This window comes from Hemicordylus capensis, chromosome 2 (genome assembly GCF_027244095.1).
Source record: "Hemicordylus capensis ecotype Gifberg chromosome 2, rHemCap1.1.pri, whole genome shotgun sequence".
In the NCBI taxonomy this organism is placed as follows: Eukaryota; Metazoa; Chordata; class Lepidosauria; order Squamata; family Cordylidae; genus Hemicordylus; species Hemicordylus capensis.
In genome coordinates this window covers 322,186,572-322,212,725 of record NC_069658.1, presented here as the reverse complement: position 1 = coordinate 322,212,725, position 26,154 = coordinate 322,186,572, and the positions used below count along the sequence as shown (strand labels likewise).

The following is a 26,154-nucleotide window of genomic DNA, read 5'->3' as shown; positions in this document are numbered from 1 at the left end:
AGCTCCAGAGAACGCAAAAAGCCCAACCTCCCGCCATCCATCAGTGGGGGGAAATTGTTTGGGGATGAGGCCTTAAAAGAAATACTTATACAATCAAGAAGAAAGCTCTGCCCTCCTCAACATGTAAACCTGAGTGCACACAGGAGGAGCCTTCAGCGGACACCCCCCCCCCCAAAATAATCTAAGCAGCAATTCTGACATCTGGTGTGTGTGCTCTTGGGTGGTCGCCTCTCTGTACACTTGCACACCTGGGAGTGTACCGCCTCGGTCTTCTGGGTACTCATCTCCATCAAGGTGGGCTACCCCATAAGAGTGGGACATAAATCCCCCTCAACGCTTCCTGCCCACTCCAACCTCCCGCCTAGCCTTAAAACATGAGGGTCTCACAGGACAATTCAGCATCTCTTGTCAATAGGGGCCATAGAGCATGTTGAAACAGTTCAACGGGGTACAGGCATCTACTCCATTTTCACGGTCCCTGAAAAATACAGCTCCCTACAGGCGGTATTCGATTTAAAATTCTCAATTGCTACATACAAAAATGGAAATTCTGCTTGGAGTCCCTAAGGTCAATCGCGGGGGCCCTCCAGCATCTCAACTGTCTAACAGCAATGGACCTAAAGAGGCTTACTGGCCACCCCAATACACCAGGACAGTCGCCACCTACTGCACTTCTTTTACACAGGTGTGCATTGCCAATATAAGGCACTCCCTTTTGGCCTCTGCTCAGCACCGCGCATATTTACAATAATCTGGTCAGCAGTGCTAGCGCATCTCTGCCTCTTGAGCACAGGGATGTTTGCATATCTGCACAATCTGTTGCTAAAATCTCCTTCACTTCAGACAAGGAGCTACAAAGCACCCTTCGGGTGCTCCAGGACCTTCTTGATCAACAGAGAGAAAAGCCAGCTCACCCCATCTCACCAACTGCTCCATCTGGGCATTCCGATAGACATGCAATGGGACAAACTATTCCTGCCCCCAGAGCTCAGGCAATGGAGAACTTCTGGAGAATGAAATGAGACAAGTCCTAGTACAGAGGTCCCTAGTAAAGAGCTCTCCCTTTCCAGATCCTGGGCATGATGGTGACAGCCATGGAGGCAGTGCCATGGGCACGCTTTCATCTGAGGCTCCTGCAGCGGTTTCTCCTATCATTCCTTCCGGAAATTGCAGTACCAGCAGATGGGTCACCCTGAGGCCTCTGGTACTTTGGTCCCCGCACTGGGGGACAATTATTCCATATCTCTTGGTGGGAAATGAGTTCCTGGATCTGCCATAGATCATCATTGCCACAGACGCCAGCAAGTACGGGTGGGGCGCCCACTGCCTCTGCGAGTCAGTTCAAGGAAAGTGGTCAAAAGACAAAAAGCAGCACAGTATCAACTGGCTGGAGCTCTGAGCGATCCTGATGGCACTCTAGGTGCTCCAGTCTATCAACACATGTTGATACGCGCAGACAACACCATGGCAAAGGCGCACATGAATCTCCACTGGGACCAGATCAGGATCCCTGCAGGCAGAAGCAGTCCAGGGGGCCTAGCATCATGTGACATCCATAACAGCCCACCGTGTACAGGAAAGATTTGAACACGGTGGCAGACTGGCTCAGTTGGAAGGAAGTTCTCCCAGGGGAATGGGAGATGAACTCGAAGACCTTCCACCTTATCGCAACACGCTTTGGCCATTTGTCTGTGCACCCTTTTGTGACTCCAGCCAATGTGAAGCTACAGCCTTTTTTCTCCAGGTTCCCCTGCCCTCAGGCAGAGGCGGTGGATGCACTCTCAGCTCACTGGCTGGAGGGTCTCCTGAATGACTTCCTGCCAACCCTGCTCTTTGCCCGGGCACTTTGGAGAGTAAAACTCAAGGCACAAGTCATCCTTATGGCTCCGTTCTGGCCAAAAATACCCTTTTGTCAGAACTCACCAACCTAGCCACAGCAGAACACCTGATGCTACTGGTCAAGGAGCCCTTCTTCAGCAGGGATCAGTGTGTCATTCAGATCCAGGCCAGTCAAAGCTAGCCACCTGGAGACTGAACAGTGCCTCCTAAAATGGCATGGCTGTTCATCCAAGGTGCTTGGCACAATGTTAGCCTCCTGACATCCTTCAAGTAGGATTTACCAACATACTTGGAGGGCCTTCCTAAGATGGTCTACCAAGCATGCAATCCCCAAGGGATTGGCTACCATGAGGCACCTCCTCAAATTCCTCCAGGATGGACTGGGGTCCCTCTGCAAACATGTTAAAATGCCAGGCTGCTGCCCTGGTGGGACTCATCTCAGGGGTTTCCAAATGCTCTCTGCAACAGCATCCTCACTTAATGTGTTTCCTCAGAGGGGCAACTCTGCTGTCTCCCCTTCCTGACACTGTCTCCCTACCTGGAAGTGGCATACTGTCCTTCAGGCTCTCCCCTTTCGAACCAGGGAATTTTGATCCCTCTACGCCTCCTATCTTTAGAGCTTGCCTTCATCATAGCAGTCATTTCGGCCCGCAGGGTGTCAGCTCTGTCCCCTATTGGTGCACAAGAACTTGTGTATTTTTTCTGAGGTCTCTGTTGGGCTAATTCCGGCCTCCTTTTTTCTCCCAAAAGTGGCCTCACCTTTTCATGTCACAAGATGTGGTTTTGTCCTCACTTTGCCAAAAGTTGATACACCCGATGGAGTAGGACTGGCTCAGGTTGGCCATCTGTAGATATCTAAAGATGTATGTAAAACATCAAAACATATTCGTACCATGGAATCATGTTTTGTTTCATTTTTATCTCAAATGATGGGTCAGGCCGTTTCCCCTGCCACCATAGCTCGCTGGTTAAGGGCTTGCGTAACCCTGGCTTATGACTCCTATTACCTTAGGACTCCCACTAAAGTGTTTGCTCATTCTACCAGGGCCGCAGCTACCTCGGTTGTTTTTTCTACTACCGCTCCTGTCCAGGATATCTGTAGAGCAACTATCTGGAGGGCTCCTTCTATGTTCACCAGACAAGATGAATTGGACTCCTTCACCACCGCCCAAGTGGCTTTTGGGAGGAGAGTTCTCCCGCTGATGCTTCCTCCGGAGTAAGAGGGGGTGTTCTCTCCCTAGTTGGGGCTGAGGGCTGTGGTTTGTCCCCACACTGAGACGTCCTTGGATTGCAGCAGCAGTGAATGGAGCATTGCTTCACTCACCATGAAGGCTGCTTCTTGCTGCTGCATCCAAGGACGTCTCGACCCTCCCTTCAGCACCCGCGCCTCCTTTTAATCTAGAGAATCTTTGGGAGTTATTTTTTCAGACTGTCTGCCAGTTGTTCCTGACACTCTGGGGTTGATTTTTTGTCATGGTTTGCGGTTCTGCTTGTTTTATGTTTACTGATCAGTGTTTATCTTCGAGGTACTCTTCGCCTAAAAGAACTGGGTGGGGCTATGCTCCCTTGGCTCTTAAAGGCTTCAACTTAATTTGCATAGTCCTGCTTTCGAGCCATGTGGAGAGGCTTAACCCCACTGAGACGTACTTGGATTGTAGCAGCAAAAAGAAGCCTTCGCAGTGAGTGAACCAATGCTCCATTTCCCCTGGGTTTTCATGATCTGCAAGTATTTTCTTCTTGTGCTGTAATTCTATTCATGCCGTCTGCAGGATACTGTTGAGGCCAAACACCTAGTCCTAGGACTTGTTGCAACTTCACAAATGAATGGAACATTCCAACAGATTAATCAGTTCAGCGAGGATTGTGAACTGGAGTGACATTATGGTCACACAAATATTTAGGACTAGGAGATGAGGCCCAATGTTGACCAGGCAAAGTCATTTGCGTAGATTACATTTATAGGAACATTCAAAAAATTAAATATATCATAGATTTTTAAAAAAATTAATTTGCTTGCAAAAGGGAAGTAAAAGAACAGTTGGGAATTTGTAGGATTTCAGTTTCAAATGTTCATTTTACTGAACAATGACTATACATAGTCATAGTAAATTTGAATCTTAGAAAGATCATCTTCTCTTGGGCGTGATGTTATTTTTGAATTATTGATCTGATTGAGTGTTAAAATCTGAGAACAAGAACCTTTAAAACATGATGAATATATTCAGAATTTTTTCTAAAAATACCAAAACATTATTTAAACCTTTCACCCAGTATTATGGTGTAAAAAGTAGTGTATTCAGCTAATTTAAGTCTCGGGATTGATTGTCTGAATCTGATATCTGTAGGTAATCAGGATGTATGATTTTGTTTTGCACAAACAAACTTCAAAAAATATAAAAAAGAATTTTGAATATTGAGCAGCTGATGTTATTCCCCCCCTCCCCTTGCAGGGAGCCATATCATGACATCCGCTTTAACTTGATGGCAGTGGTGCCTGACAGGAGGGTGAAATATGAATCCAAGCTGCATATCTTGAAGATGAATAGGCAAACTGTATTGGAGGCTTTGCAGCAGGTAAGGAGGGGTGGGATAAGCCAAATGACTGGGTATTCTTGTCTCTTCTGCTGCATCTGGCTGTAAAAAGAGGGGCTGTATTTGTTCTTGTTCTCTCTCTCTCTCTCTCTCTCTCTCTCTCTCTCTCTCTCTCTCTCAATGTATGTTCTCCAGGCTCTAGGTTGTGGCCACCTTTGCTCCTCTTGGAAAGTGGAAGAGAATACTTAGCTGCTTCTGCAGGCAGACCTCGCTAGTATGTGTTTGCCTCTGGCATCAGATGTCCTGTTCTTCTGTAGTGTTTATGTTGCACTCTGGTTGTTCTGCTTGTTGTGCAGCATTACTTGGCTATCCAGCTTAGCTATTGGGCCAGAAATGCTTGTTTCCATTGTTTAAAAATGCTATAGACTTAATGCAGTCTGTGGAGGCCACATGTCTTGAAAGGATGATGAAAAAATTGGGGGAGGTACAAAATGTGTACAGGTGATCTGAGGAATGGAAAACTAGTTTTAAAATGAGCTCACAAGGAGGAAACATCCTCTTCCCTTGTTTATGATCTAAAAGTAATAGCCCAGCAGAAATGACTGTGTTCTAAGAGACTTTTGAATTAAGTAAGAGAAAGCCCCCAAACTAGTATTGGATGTCAAAACTGGACTAACTTCCAGAATTCTCTAAAAAAAATAAAAAAGGAGAGAGATGCTAATGTTACTCTTTTCTTTTTACTTTTTAAAAAAAGCTAAGTCTTTTTCTATTTGTAAGAAGATTTGTAAACATAGGAAGCTGCCATAGACCGAATCAGATCCTTGGTCCATCCAGTAGGGATGTGCATGGAATCGGATGGCCTAGTTCGATCCGGCACCCCTTTGAACCCCCCTCCCGTTTCGGTTCGGTCCAGGGGGGTTCATGATTTAAAAACCCACTTTTTTAAAACCTTTAGCCCCTTTGGGGATCTTCCTCTAGGCCGCGAGGGGCAGGGTCCGCGAAGGTTCCCCCTCCCCCCGCCAGCTTGGGTCATCACTGCCATGGCCTGTTCGGCTGCTTTATTTGGCCCATTTGGGCCTCTGTATGCTGGTGCGGTGGCCATTTTGTTCCTCGCCGCGCATGCACAAACAGCCTCTGCGAGGCCTGGCATGGCCCAGGGCCTCACAGGGGCCATTTGCGCATGTGCGGTGGCTTTTAAAAAAAAAACATTTTTAAAAAATTAATCTTCATGGACCCCTCCCTCCCCGGCCTAGAGAAAGCCCCCCCAAAGGGCTAAAGGTTTTTTTAAAAATTAATTTTTTTAAAAAAAATCATGAACTCCCGGACCGTTGGGTGTGTGTGTGTGTTTCGGTCCAAGGTCGGACCGAATTGGGGTGTGTGTGTGTTTCAGTTTAACCCCAAATGGTTGAACCAAACTGGTTCAACCTCAAACAGTTCTGGGTTGAACCTGTTTCGACATCTCTACCATCCAGCCCGGTATTGTCTACTCTGACAGAAGCTCTCTAGGGGTTCAGGTAGAAGTCTTTCCCAGACATATCTGGAGCTGCCAGTTATTGACCCTAGGATCTTCTGTGTGCAAAGCAGATGCTCTACCACTGAGCTACAGTCCCATTTTTAGTTGGAGAGTAAAGGGAGGTGGGTTAGTAGAAATGAATTAATTTGCATATCACTATTTTTCACTTTGTGAATTGCTTAGCTTTAGTTTTGTGTTTTCCACACTAGCTAATCCGAGTGACTCAGCCAGAGCTAGTCCATACCCAGAAATCCCAGGATCCCCAGGTTTCTGAGGAGCCCAAGTCAGCTAACAGCAAGATCCCTGCTGCACTGGAGCTGGGGAGAGTTCAACTGGTCGCAGAAAGCTCACAGGCAGGTATGGGACTTCGTCTACGGGTCTAGATGCAGGTACTGTTGCTGTTCGGAATGCAGGGGCAGGCGAAAGAGTAGTACTAAGAACTGTGCTCAGAATGTGATCATAAAGGTTTGACGTCTGGATCCACATTGTCGATGGCAGTGGTTGAAGGCTTGTATTTACTGTGCTAAACTTTGCTGCTGAAAAGAATTACATGCAACCAAGCCTATTTTAATGCAAGCAGTGTTGCAAATTGTATAGTTCTAAAGTAAATGTTCCTGCTTGCTTCTGTTGGATTAGGTGTAAGGCTGTGGAGTTCTGGAAAGCAGTGAAGTGAATATGAAAAAGTTCATTCCTTCTAGAGAAGTAAATACTTTGGAAGCAGCTTCTAAAGTTGCAGGAGTTGCCTCTTGAATAAAAAGTGTGTGTACTTTACAGACAATACGGAGGATTCCACAGGCCAGGATCAGCCTGCCTCAACTCGGAGTCCCCTGAGCAAGTCCAAGGTGGGCCCTAGGCCACCTGTGAGCAGTATCAATGGGGCACTGGCAAACCCCAGTCCCATTGTGCAGAGACTGCCAGCTTTCCTGGATAACCACAACTATGCTAAATCACCCATGCAGGTAAGTGGGGGTTGATCAAGATTTTGTGCTCTCCCTAGCAGCACAAGCTGCTTGGATGGTGCTTTCTTGGATCGAACTTGTGGCATCTGAACCCCCCAGAGAAAATTGTTCCTTCTCTGTGGATAGGTGTTTGGCATCGCTGCTTACCTTGTGTCCAAGATGTTTACAATTCTGGGGCAGAAAGTCCAGTTTCTAAGTATAGAATAAATTATGCAAGTTGGAATTTGCATGCCTAATATGAATGCTTGGTCTTCAGAGCAAAAACTGGGCTTGTAGAAAGCACAGACAATACCTGAAAGTGCATCTGCTGCAGAAGCAATAATGACAAGACAGGCCGCCTGTCTCTGTAATAGAAGCATCTGGTGGCAAAGCCATACTACACTCTGAGTATGATTTTGCCCATGCAAAGCAGCTTTGGTGAAAGAATCCTTATGAAAAGGGATTTTGATTGCTAGCAAAGTACGGGAATATAATTATTATAGTCTTTTGTTTCCAAGATGTGAATAATTTCAGGTCAGATTGCTAGAAATGTTCAAATTATGTCAGTACGGTACCAGAATGCTTTTCACAAGGGATTGGGGCGGCAAACACTCACTGGTTTTAGGCTTGCTTTTGTGTTGAGCTACTTGAGCAAGGAGACTGAAATCCATGTTCTCTAAAAGCTTAGCCAGGGCTCTCATGATGATGCAGCCACAGAGATTTCTTCTGTTTGTTGTTGAAAGATGGGTTTGGAGGGCAGCGTTTGTGTCCTCGCTGATACGATTCCTAGGACAGACTCTTCAGATAGCCCATGTGGTTTGTCTTGCAGGAGGAAGAAGACCTTGCAGCCGGAGTGGGCCGAAGCCGGGTCTCAGTGCGGCAGCATCAGCAGTACTCAGACGATGAGGATGATTATGATGAGGAGGAAGAGGAGGAAGTTTGCAGTGCCAATCCTGCCATGAGGTAATGGCTTGAGGACAGGCCTGCATTGGGGGCTCAGTGCAGCTGGCAAAGAGCCCAAAATCTTGGAAGCTTTTTTTCAGTGCAAGATGGAAGTCATATACAGTATATAATACAAATGTCTATACTTTAGTTAGAGCACTTCTATTCTATCTTCCCAGAACTACTCAGGATGTCTTACATTATATAAACTGAAACACTATTTAAAATACGTGTGTGTGTGTGTGTGTGTGTGTGTGTGTGTGTGTGAAAGCAAAATAAAACACAAAAGGACACGACTGAACAAAAATCAAACTTTTTCCTGCCACATAACACACCGAGTTTCTCTCCCCACCCCCCAAGCTTTTAAGACAGCTCTTTATAAATAACTTCCCTCTCTTGAAGGAGATCATTCCTTGCAACTGGGACCACCACCAAGAAAGTCCTGGGTCATGGCAATTTCTTTCTTGTTGAATAGAAGGGACTTGGGGCGAGGTTCTGAAGGATGATCTTATGTACGAAGAGGTGATCTCTAAGGTGTGTCAGTCCTAGGACACGGAGACTTTACAGTTAGCACCTTATTTGGGTCTGGAAGCTCACAGCACAGCTGGAGCATAGCTGTTTGGAAATATGTTCTCCCTTACCTAAACCCTGCCAGTGGGTGGGTTGCAATATTCTACAACTTCAGAAATGTCATCAAGGGCAGACCTCTGGAATTTGTGATATGATTCCAGAATTAGGCGTACTTTGAAAAAAGGCGATGGTAGTATAAGTAGGGGAAAGATGGCAAGAGATGTAGCTGGCTTTCATTTTTTAAACTTGTACTCCTGCATAGCTTGGAAGAGTCCTTGGGTGGCTCAAGGCTTGCTTGCTTGTTACATTTATATCCTAGCTTTCTTCCATGATGAAACTCAAGGCAATGTACATGGGAGTTCCCAAGTGACCTCCTGTCCAGGCATTGACTAGATCTAGTCCTGCTTAGCTTCAGCAAAGTGTGGCTGCATTGTGTGTCTTCAGACTCTGGCTTGGGTTAGGAGCTCTGGGTTTCTCTTTGTGTTACAGAAGCAGGTGGTTGTGGGGGAGAGTTAAGATGGTGACAGGCGAACAGCTCTCTTCAGTCTTTCCTCTCTGCAATTTTTGTGTTTTTCCTGTTCTGGTTTTTTGGGTCTGTTTTTATTTTAAATCTTTAAACCAACCCCCCCGCCCCCCATTTTTGGATATATTTATATAAAAGAAATCTGTTTCTGTGCTATCTGGAGTCGGCTGGGTCGTTTGTCCATCTGATTTGTTCCAGATGTTTTTCCATTCCTAGACTAGAAGCTTGCTTTTCTGGTGTCCTTTCAGGTAGCTTCTGATCAGTTGCAGAAAGAACTGCCTACAAAGCAATTGCCTGACTACCTCTTAGTCCTCCAGCGTTTGAGTGCAGAGAACTGGGATGCATGGAACCTTGCTCACCATATCCATTAATGCTTGACAATAGGCTTGCTGTGTCTTTTGTCCTTTGCCTTCTCAGCCTGGTCTTTTCTTTTCTGTTCCCTGATTTGACCAGATACAAGAGGAAGGGGCAGGTGGCACAGGAGCACTTGGTGGGGAGTGCAGATGGCCAGCTCTCCATACTCCAGCCCAACACCATCAATGTCCTGGCCGAGAAGCTCAAGGAAACTCAGAAGGATCTCTCCATTCCTCTGTCTATTAAGACCAGCAGTGGTGGCGCTGCAGTTGCCGTAGTTGCCCATTCCCAGCCATCTCCGACACCCAGCAACGAGAGCACAGACACTGCATCAGAGATTGGGAGTGCCTTCAATTCACCGCTTCGCTCCCCCATCCGCTCAGCCAATCCCACTCGCCCCTCCAGCCCTGTCACCTCTCACATCTCCAAGGTGCTATTTGGGGAAGAAGATGGCCTGATTCGTGTGGACTGTATGCGCTACAATCGGGCTGTGAGGGATTTGGGGCCAATAATCAGCACAGGCTTGCTGCACCTCTCAGAAGATGGAGTTTTCTGCCCACTGACTATTACAGGTAAAGCTAAGGGAAAAGGCCATGGCCTTTCCCTGGAATCTTCTCACATTGTGTTGAGGTTTCTGGCTTTGGTCATGGTGGGCTGACCCAGAGGCCTGTAGCAGTCTTGTCTCCACGATGAACAGAGAGAAAAAGGCCAGCAATGTGAAGGTGTGTGAACTGGATTCAGACTACTTGCATGAAGTCAGGGCCAGAAAGTAGTTTATTATTTATTTATCAAATTTATATACCGCCCAAACTTTTGTCTCTGGGTGGTTAACAAAACAATTAAAACACATATAAAAAGTTAAAACAATGCAACAATTTAAATCAATCACAAAATTAAAACCAACAAATTTTTAAAAGCTGAGAAAGCTTGTTTGGAAAGATGAGTTTTCAGATGTTTTCTAAAAATTGCCAGAGACGGGGAGGATTGTATCTTAGTAGGGAGCGCATTCCACAATCTTGGGGCAGCGACTGAGAAGGCCCGTCTCTGTGTAGCCGCCAGACGAGTTGGCGGTAACTGGAGACGGACCTCCTCAAATGATCTCAATGGGCGGCGGGGCTCGTAGTGAAGAAGATGCTCTTTTAAATACCCTGGGCCTAAGCTGTTTAGGGCTTTATAACTAGCACTTTGTATTTTGCCTGGAAACCTATTAGCAGCCAGTGTAGCTCCTTCAGCAAAGGAGTAATGTGGTCTCTCCAAGAAGTGCAGCTTTGGCTATGTTCATACAAACAAGCCCTTGAGTTTAATGTGCACTTTAAAGTCCTGTAGTGTTCAAAAAGAAGAGGCCAACTGTCAGAAGAGCAAGAATAGACACCTCTTTGGGCAAGAGTCCTATCCTGACTCTTGTGTTGGTAGGCACATTGTTCACATAGTTGGTAGGCACATTGTTCTCTTCCATTTCTCCAGCACTGAGGGAGTGGCTGCTTGTATTGTCAGAAGCAGAGCCAGGAACAAACTCTGGCCAGAACCACACATGTGTGAAAAATATAGGAATGCGACATACCCTTATAAATATATCCTGTAGAAATACCTAATATTGTTTATGTTCATTTGTATATAGCCATAAGAACAGCCTGGCTGGATCAGGCCCAAGGCCTGTCTCTTCTAGCATACTGTTCCACACAGTGGCCCACCAGATGCCTCTGAGAAGCCCACAGGCAAGAGGTGAGGCCGTGCCCTCTCTCTTGCTGTTGCTTCCCTGCAAGTGGTGTGAGAGAGGGAGAAGATTTTCTCTCTCTCCACTCTCTCTAGTCCATTCATATACACCTCTATCATGCCTCCCCTTAGTCACCTCTTTTCCAAACTAAAAAACCCCCAGATGCTGTAGCCTTACCTCAAAAGGAAGGTGCTCTGGGCCGTGATCATCTTGATTGCCTCTTCTGCACCCTTTCCAGTTCTTCAATGTCCTCCTTAAGATATGGTGACCAGAACTGCGTGCAGTACTCCAAGTGTGACTGCACCGTAGACTGTATAAGGGCATGATAATATTAACATTTTTATTTTCAATCCCCTTCCTAATGATCCCTAGCATGGAATTGGCCCTTTTCACAGCTGACACGCATGGAGTTGACACTTCCAATGAGTTGTCCATCATGATCCCAAGATCTCTCTCCTGGTCAATCACAGTCAGCTCAGACCCCATAAGTGTATATGTGAAGTACAATCTATTGGGCTTTTTTTTGCTTCAGTATGCATCACTTTATACTTGCTTACATTGAACCACATTTGTCATTTTGTCATCTACTCACCCAGTTTGGAGATAACCTTTTGGAGCTCCTCACAATCTGTTTTGGATTTTGCTACCCTAAACATTTAGTGCCATCTGCAAATTTGGCCCCTTCTACCCCAACTTCTAGCCCCAGAGTACTCTAAGTGAAACTTCTTCTCTGCCTGTGTCACTGTAATGTGCAAAGATGCCTGAAATTCCAGCTACTCAGCATGGCTATAACCTTTTCAGTTACAAGAGTCTGACCTAAGGTTGTACATATTATTCCCCTAGGAGAAGAAGCATCATTATGTACTCCTGAACTAAAAACAACATGTAATTAAATTGTGTAAAATACTAAAGTTATGAATGCACTTTGTGGATTTAATGTTTCTTCTTTTTCTTTTCTCTGTACTTGCTAGATGGTGGAAAAAGCTCCTCCCCTTCCAGCAAATCAAGTGAAGAGGTCCAGTCCACTGTCAAACTAGAGGGGAGAGACTCAAATGAACCAAATGATAGCAAGGAGAAGGCTGGATTGAGCCGAGCTAGTGATCAGCCTTGTGGGGAAAAGTATTCTCCCAAAGTAAGTCTCTTGCCTGCCCACTCCTAAAGCAGGTATGCTTTGAGAGGTGATAGCTGACCTTCTCGTGTAAGCCTCTTGCTGAGATTTCATTGTAACAGCATGAGATACAGGTTAGGCCTTCCTTGTAGGAATGTGGCTCTGGGAGTATTGATGGGTGGCCTCCTCAAACAGTTGATTCTTGGGGCTGTTGGAGCCAGAGTTGGCTCCAAGTTTCAATGGCCTCCTATCTGCCCTCACTTCCTGTCCCACCTCAGTTTCTGTAGTGGGTTGTATCTTGGTGGATGAGAGAAGGGAGATGATGATGAAGAAGAAGCAACACTCTGAGCAGAGAATGAAGGCTGTGGGCACAGATGTAGTCTCAAGGATTGCCTGAGGGCCCTCAGCAGATGCCTGACATTGACAACTCCTGATGCCAGTTCTGGCTGGAGATATAGGAGAAGTGGGAAAGGGGCTATGCATGCCTCCTGCCAAAGTTATCCCTTTCCTATGGCCAGGGAGTCTGGGTGTCATTAACTCCTTCTTAAACTGCATATTATGGTTCCAAAAGATGTTTTCAAGTAGTAGTTTCCTGTGTGGAATCAGAAGCATGGGAAGCCATTGAAGAGTACCTGAAACTGGATGCACATCTTGGCATTATTGCAGCAGTGAGGGATGCCTAGCCTGTATTGGACCCATTCTTTGGGAGGCCAGTGCCAACTGGAAGCACCACTTTGAACAGCTTACATGGAGACTGTGGGTGCTAGTTGTGCCCTTCTCTTAGACTAAAGTCTGATAGATACCCTAAGCTTTGATGCTAATGTAACTTCTGTAGAAACAGAGGTGGGGTTTAAGGGGGCATGTGGTTTTTCCTTTCCTTTTAAAGAATAACAAAGTTGATCACTGTAGGGCACTTGAAAAAGAGGAAGACTTCTTTTTAATTAAAGCTGAGAATCGGAGAGAGCTGTTTGGTTTAAATGAAGAGACCTCTTTGCTTGACACAACTCTCTCCTCCTCTCCTCAGTCCCCTCTCTCTCCCCCACCCGCCTTTCTCTGCTGCTGTAGTCCAAGGGCGTCTTACATGTCTGGGTTGTGCTGCCCATATGACCCTAAAGGCAGGACTATGTAGATGAGTTAGGCAATGTTCCCTCTAACAGGGATTCCCAGACAATGTGGACTACAACTCCCATAATCCCCAGCCGAAGGCCATTACAGCTGGGGATGCTGTGAGCTGTAGTGAACAATATCTGGGAATCAATATCTGGGAACAGTGGAGTTAGGCCTTTTAAGGCTGGAATGAGTACGACCCCTTCACATCTTTTAGCGCTGTGGGTGGGGCTCTAAGGCAGCTCTCAACTCTCTCAGATCTTGTCTTCTCACTACCTTTTGAGTTTCTTACCAGATTTTTTCCTCCCTCTTCTTTTTCCTTCAGTCTCTTTCAAAAAAAGAAACAAAAAACCTCTTTGCCCTTTGCTACTTTCGCTTTCTCTCTCCTCTCCCTCCGACTTTGCCTCCTCCCCTCGCTTCATGGAAAGAGCAGCTCAGGTACTTCACATCCAAATATCAGAGTGGGGAAATCAGTGAGGCCTCCCAACGACCATCAGAGCAGCCGGGAAACCGCCCCTGAGGCTTCATTCACTGGCTTGCTCAGCGGCACTACAGGGGGCTCTGGAATGCTCAGCCGCCACTGATCAGCTATTTGGCGGCGTTCCGGAGTAGGAGAAAGCTAGCCGCCATTGTGGAGGGCAGGGAAGCGGCCTAGGCATTGACCTTGCTGCCAGTTCCCGCCAGCCATCCGAGCTGCCCGCCAACTGTGGCAGCGATCCAGCTACGCCTGCTCGCTCATCGAGGCCTTCTGGGGCGCGCAAAGGAACAGCTGGGCCTGGCTCCACCGGCTGTGGCATCTTCAAGCGGTCAAAAGGCCTCGAAGAAGACTGGGCATGCAAAAGCAGCAGCAGTGACAGAGGGAGCAGGAGTGGGCCCAGCGGCTCCCAAAACAGCACCAGCCCCTCGCACCATGGTGACCTGGAGCTCGGCTTCTGGTGAGATCGGCCCAGGTTGGACCTTCTGACTCCACTCCCCTCCTCCCCCCCCAGGGCCCCACAAGGTTATCTAACCTGTCCCACCTTGCCCCAGGGGGCCAAGCCTTGTCGCAGCCACTGGGGGGACATGCCACCTGCCTGGGGCACATGGTTTGAGGACTGGTTAGTCACGTCCTTTAAAAGATATGACCAACTAAAACTTTAAAAAGGAAGTGAAACAAGTGGGTTTCCTCCTCCTCCAGTACAGCCTCTTCTGTTTCAGAGACTCCGGCCCCTAAAAAAAGCTAAGAAAAAGCGTAAACATACTAAGAAATTAAAAAAACGGAGATCCAAATCAAAACAGATGGAAAGGAGTGTACATTCATCTGAACACTTTGAACTAGGCTCCCCCAACCCCAGTTCCCAATGACAAAGGGGATCTGCCCACCAACCCTCTCCAGAGACCTACACCAAAGCCCCCACTAAGACCTATTGCCATCATCCCTCTATATGAGGAACCCACATTGCCAGGAAATCCAGAGCTACCTACAGACCCCCTGAGGAGAGGGGATCCTGAGCAACCTAAATCAGGGGGGGAATGGTCGGATAGCCAGGAACCAGAAGGTCCAGAGGTGCCACAGAGGCTTTTTCAAGCTATAGACCTGGCACCTCTCATGTCTAAGACAGTGCATGCTTTGGGTCTTAATCTTCTAGCTTCTCAGGAGATCCAGCCAACTAATAAAAGTGCCTTGGTGTTCCCGGCTTCTAAGCCCAGCAATGTGACTCTCCCAATCCCTAAACAGCTTGTAGAAGCAGCAAAAGGGGAATGGGCAGTTTCCATATCTTCTAAAAGGGCACTAGCCATAGCAAACAAGTTTTGTGCCTTTTAGCAGGAGTGGGGAGAGATTTTCACCACGCCTCCTACAGGTGCTCCTGTGGTGCAAATGATTTCTGGTTAGATCCTGACCAGAGATGAGGAGTCTGCCCTTAAGGACCCCGCAGACAAACTCATGGAGGGGCACTTAAAATGCACTCATGCATCCACAGCTTTTTCAATGAGAGCTTCTGTAGCCGCCTCTATGGTGGCAAGAGCATCCCTAATTTGGCTGGATGATTTGATTCAGGATCCTCCCTCAGACCCGGTCAGGTTGCACCAAACGTTCTTGAAACTGCATAAGGCACGGGCCTTCATCTTGGACGCTACTCTTGACTCCCTACGTTTTGCATCCAGAGCAGCTACAGCCTCAGTAGTGGGCCGCTACAATTTATGGTTACAATACTGGCAGATGGATGCTGCTTTTAAAAGCAACCATACCTCCGTGCCCTATGATGGGGAGAAATTGGGGACGTGGCATTGAAAGATATTTTGGTGGAGTCTAAAGATAAAAAGAAATCCATGCCTTCCTCTACCAGGAAGCAGGACCGCCCTCAAGGGAGGAAACCCTTTCAGTTCTTTCACCCCTTTAGATAATCTTTTGGAGGCAGTGACTGGGGTTTCAGGTCTCAATGTCCCTTTTTGGGTAGATCCAGAATAACCAGACAGAGCTTTGGGAGCAGAGTGTTCTTCAGCTCCCAGGCCAAGCAACAGGCATAACTTGGGGTGGGGTGGGGGGTTCCCCTTGGTGGTCACCTCTTGCAGGGTGGTGCCTTGGTGGCAATGCTTGGGAGGGCACCACATCAGACCTTTTGGGTACTCACCACCATAAAAGAGGGCTACTCCACAGAGCTGACCAGCCATCTCCCCCACCCCCGCCCGCCACCGGTTTCTACCCACCCCAACCTCGTGCCTTCAAGGCCTGCAGGGGGTGATTCAACACCTTCTGGTGATAGGGGCTATACAGATTGTTCCAGTGGAGCAGCAGGGCACAGGCATCTACTTGATAATATTCAAAGTGCCAAAGAAGGACGGTTCCCTTCAGGCGGTGTTGGACTTAAAGCATCTGAATTGCTTTGTGCGCAAGCGCACACTGTGTGGAATCCCTTCGATCCATCGTGGAGGCTCTCCACCATCTGGACCTGCTCACATCCATAAACCTCAAGGAGGCATTCTTACACGTGCCAATTCACCAAGACAGCTGTCACCTGCTTAGTTTCCTCTACGCAGGATTCCACTACCAGTACAGGGTGTTTCCATTCGGCCTCCCGTCAGCCCCATGCGTATTTACGAAGATCCTGCCTCTGGTGATTGCCCATCTCCGGCTCCAAGGTGTGAGAATCTTTGCACAGCTAGCTGATCTCTTGGATCTCCTGATCCAGTCTACATCTATACAGACAGATCAGAGGGACCTGCAATCCACCCTACAGATCCTCGAGTACCACGGCTTCCTGACCAACAGGGAAAAGAGCCAACTGCAACCAGTGCACCAGCTTCTTCATCTGGGAGTCCTTCTAGACACCCAGCAAGACAAGCTGTTCCTGCCATCAGAACGCAGGCTCACTGGTATATTCTGTTAGTGGACGACTGTCTGGAGGAGAGTGTTGTGTTGAGCACTTTGGCCGAGTACCCATGAAGTTTTAGGATGCACCGCTCAATTTCTGGCCTGGATCCGGTTGACACACTGGGCCCTGAGGTAGAAACAAAACTCGTTGTGCACACAGATGAGAAAAATTAGAGAGAACAATAGGCCCAGTGTGTCAACCAGATCCAGGCCGACAATTGAGCCGTGCATCCTAAAACGTCATGGGTACTTTGCCAAAGTGCTCAACACAATACTCTCCTCTAGACAGCCATCCACTAACAGAATATACCAGTACACATGGAGGGCCTTCCTGCAATGGTCAGCATGACATGGGGTCCCTAGGGGATTGGCCAATATGAAACACCTTTTACAGTTTCTACAAGACAGACTGGATCAGGGTCTCTCTGCAAATACCTTGAAATGCCAGGCCACCTCCCTCGTCTGCCTCATATAACGGACGACAAAATGATCCATGCAACATTATCCTCACCTGAAACGTTTCTTGAGGGGTGCTACTCTTCTGTCTCCTCCTGTGGTTCATTGCCTACTTGGCATCTGCATATGGTTTTGAAGGCACTCCAGGGTCCCCCCTTCGAAAAAGTGTCCACGATTCTGCTCCTCATACTTGCTTTCAAATTGGCATTCCTTATTGCTATTACCTCAGCATATAGGGTGCCTGTGCCCAGGGCCTTATTGGTGCACAAAAACCACTGGGTTTTTTTTGGGGGGGGGGCTCAGTTAAACATATTCCAGACCCTTTCTTTTGGCCTAAAGTGGCTTCGTCTTTCCATGTCTCTCAAGATTTTATCCATCCTTCTTTCTACCCTAAGCCAGTTCATCTGGCAGAGAAGGCTTGGCACAAGCTGGATGTTCGTAGGTGCCTTAAGGTGTACAAGGCACATGAAATCTACAGAGTCCCTTTTTTGTCTCCTATTTACCGCACGGCATGGGCCAGCCCATCACACCTGCCACCATAGCTAGGTGGCTGAAGGCCTGTATAGCCTTGGCCTACGAGTTGCAAAACCTCAGGGCACCCACGAAGGTGTTTGCACACTCCACAAGGGTGGCAGCTACGTCTGCGGCCTTCTCTATGAACACACCTGTCCAGGATATTTGCAGGGCTGCCACTTGGAGGAGGCCTTCCATGTTTACTAGGCGCTATAGATTGAATGCCTTCGCCTCTGCTGAAGCAGCGTTTGGCAGGAGAGTCCTCCAGCAGGTTTCTTCAGAGTCGGTGTGGTGCACCCTCCCTGGTTGGACTTAGGACTGTGGTATGTCCCCACACATGAGATGCCCTTGGACTACCGCAGCAGAGAATGGAGCATAGGTTACTCACCATGTATGTCCCCACACATGAGACGCCCTTGGACTACAGCAGCGGAGAATGGAGCATAGGTTACTCACCATGAAGGCTCCTTCTTGCTGCAGAGTCCAAGAGTGTCTCGACCCATCCTTCAGCACCAGCGCCTACTTTGCAGGGACCTTGGGAGTACTTTACCCCCTTTTTTCTTTAACCTGCTATCTGACCTCCATTTCTCTTTTTGGCCTTATACCACTGTGCTCTGCTGAGGCAGGCACCAAGGGATTTTTTTTCATTGTTGTGAGCTTCCCCGAGCAGTAGTGTACTGGAAGGATGGGGTGTAAATATTTAAAATAAAGTAAGTGTGTGTGTGTGTGTGTGTGTGTGAAAAGATTTGGTTTAGTTTGTTCCAACAGTTTTGTTGGTCTGTTTTTTACTAGTAGAGGTTGTTTTTGTCTGCCTTGAGATGCTTATTGCCTCTTGAACTAAAAGGACTGAGGGGGTCATGCTCATCCTAGCCTTAAAAAGCCTAACTAATTTACATAGTCCTGCCTTTAGGGTCACGTGTACAGCATAACCCCCATGTGTGAGATGTCCTTGGACTTGGCCTCTTCACTTGGCATTTAAATAGCATTGGGAGGGATTTTCTTTAAATCCTATCAGCTTGGAATAAAACCATTAAAAATCCCTCATCCCCAAACTGTAAAACCAAAATGAAGTGTATAAGCTAAGCAACTATGTTTTTGAAAAACCAACCCTACTACTAGATTGCATAACTTTCAGTTATGCAAAGTGTTTCTGCTGGAGAAGGTCTCCTCTTCAGTTTAGTATTTTAGAACTCTCACCTTGCCAGATAGAATTTGAAAGCAAGGGCCAATAATGTCTAGCTGAAAATACCCAGGAGTGCTTGAAATCTAAACAGAACAAGGAAAATAGAATTGTTGTTTCTTTGTAGCAAGAGTTTCTAGAAGTTGCCAATTCTCATAATTACGCTTAAGATAGTTTAATGCCTGTGAACTTGATTAAAATGAAACTTTCAGGCTTGATAACTTTGCCCCACCTTTTTGTGAATGTTAATAACGGGTTGTTGGGTTTTTTGGCTCCAGTTTGGTAAAACTGCTTTCTTCTTCACAGCCTCTTCCAATGCTGCTGGGCTTATTTGTTTATTTCACGTGGTCTGGTTACAAGATGGACTAACCTGATGCTGAAGCTATAATGAGATTTGCAGTGCTTCTGATGGCTGTGTTGTGATTATGTGCTGAAGTGGGTTGGCTGCTCCTCCTCCTCTTCCTGTCCCTGCTGGTGTAATTCACAGCTACGGATTGGGAGGGCTCATATTTCTATCTGGTTTTGGCAGGAGCTGCTGGCGCTGCTGAAGTGTGTGGAAGCTGAAATCGCTAATTATGAAGCCTGCTTAAAGGAGGAGGTAGAGAAAAGAAAAAAGTTCAAGGTATGTTTGTTTTGGGACGGTGGAATTCCTTGAGGGTTTTCCAGGTAGGTTAGGAGTCGGGGTGTGCATGAACGCTTTGATCATGAACAGGTTCGTCTCAAACTGGGCTGGTTCAATGATTCAGTCACAAACTGGACCAAAGGCAGTCTGGTCCACAGTTGAACCAAACCCAGTCCGCTCCGTGGTGGACTAGTTTGAGGAGCTATTCTTGCTCCAGTGAGGATTCCCCTTTACAAGCAAAATGATGGGAGAATCCTTGAAAACTCTTCTAAAGGGCGGTCGTGGGTGGCAAGAGGGCACTTTTAAAAGTAGTTTAAGGTTCTTCCTGGCCTGCTGGTGATGGCTTCTCGACACCCCCCTGGTGCAGCCCAAGTGCGTGGCACACTCTCCAGCAACCCACCTGCCAGGGGGGATTTGAGGAGGAGCAGCCACTGAGACAATAAGAACCTTAATCTACTTTTAAAGGAGCTCTCTCACCGCCTCCCCGGCTACCCTTTAGAATACCTTTTTCAAGGATCCCCCCACCTCTTTTCTTGTAAAGCAGACTCCTCACCGGATTCCTCTTTACAAGCATAGCCCCTCAAACTGCTGAATTGATTCAGTTGAACAGACCACACTGCCTGTTTGGTTCGACTGAGCTGGTTCGTGGACCAGCGCTTTGGTTCAGATTCGGTCTGAAATGCTAAATTTGGTTCGTGCACAATGACTGTCCTTGGCCATCAACATAACTTCTGATGGGAACAAAGTAGGAGTAAGTGTGTTGTCCCTGTTGCCTCTGCTATTTTTGCTACTCTAAAGACAAACATCCTATGTGTTTAACTGAAGTTATGCTAGCGTGTGGCTTTTTCTAAGCCTTGTTAAATCTGAGTTAATACCAGTATTCAAAGCAGTGCCTTCCATCTGAAGCTGGAAATCCTGTTTGTTTTTTCTTCTTCCTGGACATCTGACAAAAGTGGAGGTTTGCCATCTTGCCTGCCTAGTTGGCACTGGTCTGCCATTGACCATGATTGCCCAAACTTTTCTTGGCCGTTTTGTTGCATTGCAGACTTAATTGGCTTCAATCTTGCCAGTCAGAAAGATAATGTTGGCAAATTTTTCCCTGTAAAATGTTTCAACACGACCACTGAACTCCTTGTTTATTTGTTCCTCTTAGATTGATGACCAGCGAAGAACTCACAATTATGATGAGTTCATTTGCACCTTTATCTCCATGCTGGCACAAGAAGGTAAGATGCTGGTTGTGTAGTTATGGCACTAGAACAGAATTTTTGAGGATGAGGATTAAGCATGTTTAGAATGGGTGGTGGTGAATTCACCTGTGCGAGAGGGTGCATCCTTCTCCATCGGTGCAATATGGTATCTGAAAGCAGGTTACTCCTTCTCCCGCTTACTCTCTTCTGGTGGGAAGATATTGTGTGTTTGTGTGCACACACACGTATGTACATACTTATTCATCTGCACCCACTTCTGGTGACATGGTTTATGAGATACTCAGAGCTGCTGCATTCAGAACTTGGAAAACTATCTCAAATTCAAGAGGAAATCTTGAATTTTAGCTCTAATGAAGGGGAGGCAGCTCTAGGAATCTCAGTTTGGGATTTTATTTATTTATATTTCTATATCGCCTGATATAGAAATCTCCAGGCAGTGTACAAGTTAATATAATACAAAAACAATATAAAACAGTTAATTCATAAAACAGATAAAAATAATCTTAATAAGTAAAAACATATTTAGATTTATGTTAAAAGCCTGGGAAAACGGGTACGTCTGGAAGTTCTTCCTAAAAGCAAACAGAGAAGTAGATGCTCATATTTCAGCAGAGAACGTATTCCAGAGCCCTGGGGCAGCCACAGAGAAGGCCCAGTTGTGAGTCGCCACCAAATGAGCCAGTGGCAACCATAACCAGACCTGTCCAGATGATCTTAATAGGCGACAGAGTTCATGACACAGAAGGCGCTCTTAAGTACCCTGGGCCTAAGCTGTTAAGGGCTTTATAGGTAATAACCAGCATTTTGTATTTCATTCAGAAACATATCGGCAGCCAGTGCAATTCTTTCAAAATTGGTGTTATATGGTCCCTTCGAGTTGACCCAGAGATCAATCTGGCAGCCGCATTCTGCACCAATTGTAGTTTTTGAACTGTATACAAAGTCAGACCCATGTAGAGTGCATTATAGTAGTCAAGCCTAGAGGTTACCAGCATATGTACCACTGTTTTTAAGGTCATTTACTTACAGAAATAGATGTATCTGGCATATAATCTGAAGTTGATGAAAAACATTCCTGGCCACTGCCTCAACCTGAGAGACCAGGGAGAGTTTAGGATCTAGGAGCATTCCCAGACTATGTACCTGATCTTTCAGGAGGAGTGTAATCCCATCCAGAAGAGGCAGATCTAAACCATCCTCAGGTCCTGACCCCCTACAAATAGTACACCCATCTTGTTTGGATTCAGATTCAACTTGTTATCCCTCATCCAGGCATGCATTTAGGGTGGTCATGCCAGTTCCTGATGAAGCTGGTATGGAGAAATAGGCCTGGGTGTTATCAGCATATTGATAACATCCTAGATCAGTGTTTCTCGACGTTTTTGAAATCATGGACCAGTACATTATTCATGTGCAGTTTCCTGGACCAGCAATTGGGCCTTTTGCTGAGAATACCACTTAGTATCTTCTGCCTGACTCCTGGCAATACCTTGAGGCAGCTGTCTTAACTGGCTAGAAAGTAACTGGCAGAATGTACCAAGTGGTTTATCAGCAAGGAGGTGAATTGCTTGCTGATAAATCACTTAGTACTTTCTGTCTTAATCTTGAGTTGCAGCCAGTAGTGAAAACAGGCTGCGTGGTTAGGAACTGCATTCTTGTCGGTCTGGTTCTTTGCCAGCATTTGCTCACCACCTGTTTTGAAGGAACAGCTGAAGCCCCTTTGGATAAACAGGATGCTGGTCTTGCAAACAGATCCTTAAAGGAAGGGAAGCTAATCCACTGGAAGGCTGCTGGAAATTAAAACCTGTTAGCTCTTCTACCTTAGGGAGAAGAGCCAAAAGCTGAAATGGGTTGGATGGCTATTCTACAGTGTTTACTATTTCCAGCTCAGTAGTTCAGTTCTTCTTGGTTATAAGTGAGGCAATGACAAGGTATTCTACTACTCTTAGAGGCTCATCTCACACGTGGCTAAAATCAGGCTAGGGAAGCCCAGCCTGATTTTAGCCACACATGAGAACCAGTGGGAGCCGTGTGGCTCCTGGCAGTGGCTCGATGGCAAACCCGCTTGGGTAACCCACCGCTTAACCCGTGTTTCAGGAACTAAATGATCATGTGTTGGTGCAGCGTGGCTTCATGCTGCACTGACTCAAGAGTAGCTCCTCCAAGGGCGGGGGGGGGGCGCGCTACGACAAGCCTCCTGGCATTGGGAGGCTCCCCAGAAGGCACTACATAAGTGCGGTGCTTTCAAGGATTTTGGGGGGCCAGGAGGCTCCCAAACGCTGCTACTTGCACCGGCTCCATGATGGAGCCAGTAACCATCTGGGCAGCCGACTGAGTGATCGTCTGCGGGGATAGTGGGTCAAACCATGCTTAAATAGCAACTCTAATTCTGCAGTCTTCTCTGGAAGGTATTTCTGCAAAGGAGGACCTTTTGAGGAACATTCATGCTTGGTGGATTTCTGTGCTACTGTTTCATGGACTTGTGTTGGATAAATACACTGATGTTCCTAACCTACAGTACCAAGCTTATCTTGCTGTTTCAGGTTTTCCAAGACTTGGCTAGTGGTAACTCACAAGCACACTGGATGACATCCAAATTAATGAAATGAGGGGTGGGGGGAGCAGTTTTTGTTGATCGTCCCTGCTTCTGGAAGTGCTCTGTTCCTCCCAAGTATATGTCCCCATGGGTCATTTAGGACTCAGGGACATATTTTGGAAGGCACAGAACACTTCCAGAGGCAGGGAAGATCAGTGAAAATAGCCATCTGCCTCCAATAGTGGGGAAGCCTCCAGCTGCATCCTCACTTTGCTAGGATGTCAGCTAGTATGTTTTTGTGAAACAAAAAGGAGTCTTGTGACGTGAACAGACTTATTGTGGAAATTTTCCTTTGGCAGAAGCTGTCCTGGACTAGAGCCATGAAAGTCCTAATCCACAAATCTGTTCATCTTTAAGGTGCCTCAAGACTACCTTCTTGCCTTTCCTGTAGTTTACTAACAAGGCCAACCCTCTAAATACTCGTGTCTTGAACTGGCTGAAAAATGGGGAGAGAACATCCTTATGTGCACTCTTTAGTTTTTTCTTTAACCAACCTTGCAATATCTCTTTCTGCAGGAATGCTGGCTAGTCTTGTAGAGCAAAACATCTCTGTACGTAGACGGCAAGGAGTTAGCATTGGGCGTCTCCACAAACAACGGAAGCCTGACCGGCGGAAACGTTCCCGGCCATACAAAGCCAAGCGTCAATAGCAACAGCTTCTGGACAGTCCTTGGTGTGCACTGCTCACTGTCTGATCGACTTGTGCAAGTTCCAGGCACTTCCGTAGGAACTGGGCAGTACTGAGGAATGGGGCTTTGCACTGAACTCTTTTGCTCAAACCATCAGTGTTAGTAAGATGTTGCACATGAATCCACCTGCATCCAACTGGCTTTCAATGTTCCCCAAGGAGTGGTTGTCTTGTAGGCATTCCAACATTTGAAGGACCAGGCCCAGTTGAGGGACCTGCTGATACAGCATTTGAATCTGCTGCTTGGCATCCTAAATCCACCTGCAGTATATCTTGCAGGAGCCAGTGATATTCTGTATAGGGGTTGTTTAGAAGGGGATAAGCCAAATGTCAGCTGTCCTCTGGAAGGGTATTGCACCTGCAGTTAGTGCAATGTTGGTTCACTTTTCCCGGAGAGGGGAGATTACTTCTATATATGGTTCCCTGCAGGTGCTTTTGGCTCTGCACTTTGCTGGGAGGTTGACTTCCTGTCTTCTGTATTAAAGTGTATATTTTTGTTCTGAGCCATATTGCCATCATTTTAATGGAATACAGGTGGCCTCTGACCCTTCTTATTCCAGAATTCTGCTTATATGTGTGCTAGAAGGGATGTTGTCCATTTCTGAGTCAGGCTACTCTGCCCTTCCTCCTTCTTGAGTGGGTTTCAAATCCAGTATTGGTCCTCTTAATTTTTGTCCAAGTGGCTTCTTTTGTTGTTGCAGCAGAAGGGAAAGGAATTTCCATTATGGGTTGTGTGGGCACAGTGGTGCAGGCCTAGCAATAAAAGTGCTGCATTCTTGTATATGTGGAAGCTGCACAAACAAAATTGTGAGAGTGATGAAATGGGGAGTCCAGTCCTGCGGCTGGTAAGCATTACCCTCAGGTTCCCTTGCAAAGGCGCTTGCTTTGTTTCAAATTATGCGGCATAAAATAATCTCTTTGTTGAAATTAAACAGTGCTGAGACAAACAGCTAGAAATGGCTGGAGCAGTGTCCTGAGATTCCCTGTGCAAGTGTTCAAGGAACAGGCTGGGACTCCTCCCCCCACCCTGCACAAATTAATTCAATATTAAACATTACAGTTCAGCCGCCCCCCACCCCACCCCATGGCACGCGGTCTTTCCATGTGATTTCTTCATGCATATGTTCCAGGAGGGTTGTGAGAACAAGCCCCAGGAAAAGAGCTCTCTCTCACTGCTGCCAGTCAGTGTGAACTGTCTCTTTACTTGTTCAAATGGAAAGAGGTGTTTGAGGCCTTGCCAGGCAGTGGAGCACTGATCCCACAGGTGGGCAGGCTGGCAACTCCAGAGTCAACATACCCCTTTTAAGTGTCCTGCTGCAGTGAGAAAGATGCCACAGAGACCACAGTGGGGGAGACACCCTGGGCAACAAGGGCAGCTGGAGCCCCACTGTGCAGGGGTGTGGCTGCTGTGGGGCCAGCAGTGCTCGGAGTGGGCTGATCAGCCGTTACTCCCTTCTAGTTGTACTTGGCAGCCAGGCACTTTCACAATGCGACTCTAGCACCCCACTGCCTCACGATGCCGGACAATAATGGGTGGGGGTCGCAAAGTACCACCTCCCCAACCATTTTTGGCTACTGTAGGAGATGAAGGTAAAATTAACTCTGGCTTTGCCCACATAGCCACTCTACTGTTGCCACAGCTCTCTTGTATCATCCCTGTCTCTTGTGCTGAAAATGAGTACACGTTATATGATCACGGCAGCAGAATTGTTTTAGGGAGTGAGGTGAAATGGCAGGACAAAACAGGTTGCTTACCTGTAACAGCTGATCTGGTAGTGATCCGTTGAATCCATAAGTAAATGGGGTTCTGCGCCTGCGCAGGCACCTCGCGGGCCGACTAAGTAGCTCCTCGCGACGCCCAACTGTCCCCTCGCGCTCTCTGCGCTCGTTAACCTACTGTATGCGATCCGCTTATTGGTAGCCATCCTTCTGCAGTGGGGATGGTTTTCGGGCGGGTCTTATGGATTCAACGGATCACTACCAGATCACCTGTTACAGGTAAGCAACCTGTTTCTCTGGATCGTGATCCGTTGAGCCCATAAGTAAATGGGTGATTAGTTAGCTTACCCTGCCCAGTGGCGGGTGCAGAAGGATGCCCCTCATGGTAGCACCCTTTTCAAGACACTTCTCCCATAATCAGCCTGACGTACCATACGCAGGTCAACAGCATAATGTCTGATGAATGGTTGCTGTGTTGACCACGTCGCCGCCATGCAGATGTCATCCATCTTAATACCTGAAAGAGGAGCTGCTGATGTCGAGTACGCCCTAGTAGAATGGGCCCTTATAGTCTTGGGAGGCGCAACCCCCTGTAGTCTATAAGTCAGCAGGATCAGCTCAACCAGCCAATGAGCCATACGTTGACGGGACACTGGATGCCCCTTGTGCTTGCCCTT

The 26,154-nt window shown here is 47.0% G+C and overlaps 1 protein-coding gene across 2 annotated transcripts in view; it reads left to right on the top strand.

Annotated features, from left to right (window-relative positions):
- The window catches only part of BAP1 (BRCA1 associated protein 1), a 37,148-nt gene extending 12,887 nt beyond the window's left edge, over positions 1-24,261 (top strand). For both annotated transcript variants that reach the window (XM_053298328.1, XM_053298329.1), the window contains 9 exons: positions 4,290-4,413; positions 6,094-6,241; positions 6,659-6,843; positions 7,652-7,785; positions 9,311-9,783; positions 11,897-12,057; positions 19,171-19,263; positions 20,417-20,489; positions 23,587-24,261. In XM_053298328.1, coding sequence (XP_053154303.1) covers positions 4,290-4,413; positions 6,094-6,241; positions 6,659-6,843; positions 7,652-7,785; positions 9,311-9,783; positions 11,897-12,057; positions 19,171-19,263; positions 20,417-20,489; positions 23,587-23,720 — 1,525 coding nt within the window. In that variant the 3' untranslated portion in view covers positions 23,721-24,261. The remainder of the gene's footprint in view (positions 1-4,289; positions 4,414-6,093; positions 6,242-6,658; positions 6,844-7,651; positions 7,786-9,310; positions 9,784-11,896; positions 12,058-19,170; positions 19,264-20,416; positions 20,490-23,586) is intronic.
- Positions 24,262-26,154: the final 1,893 nt, after the last annotated feature.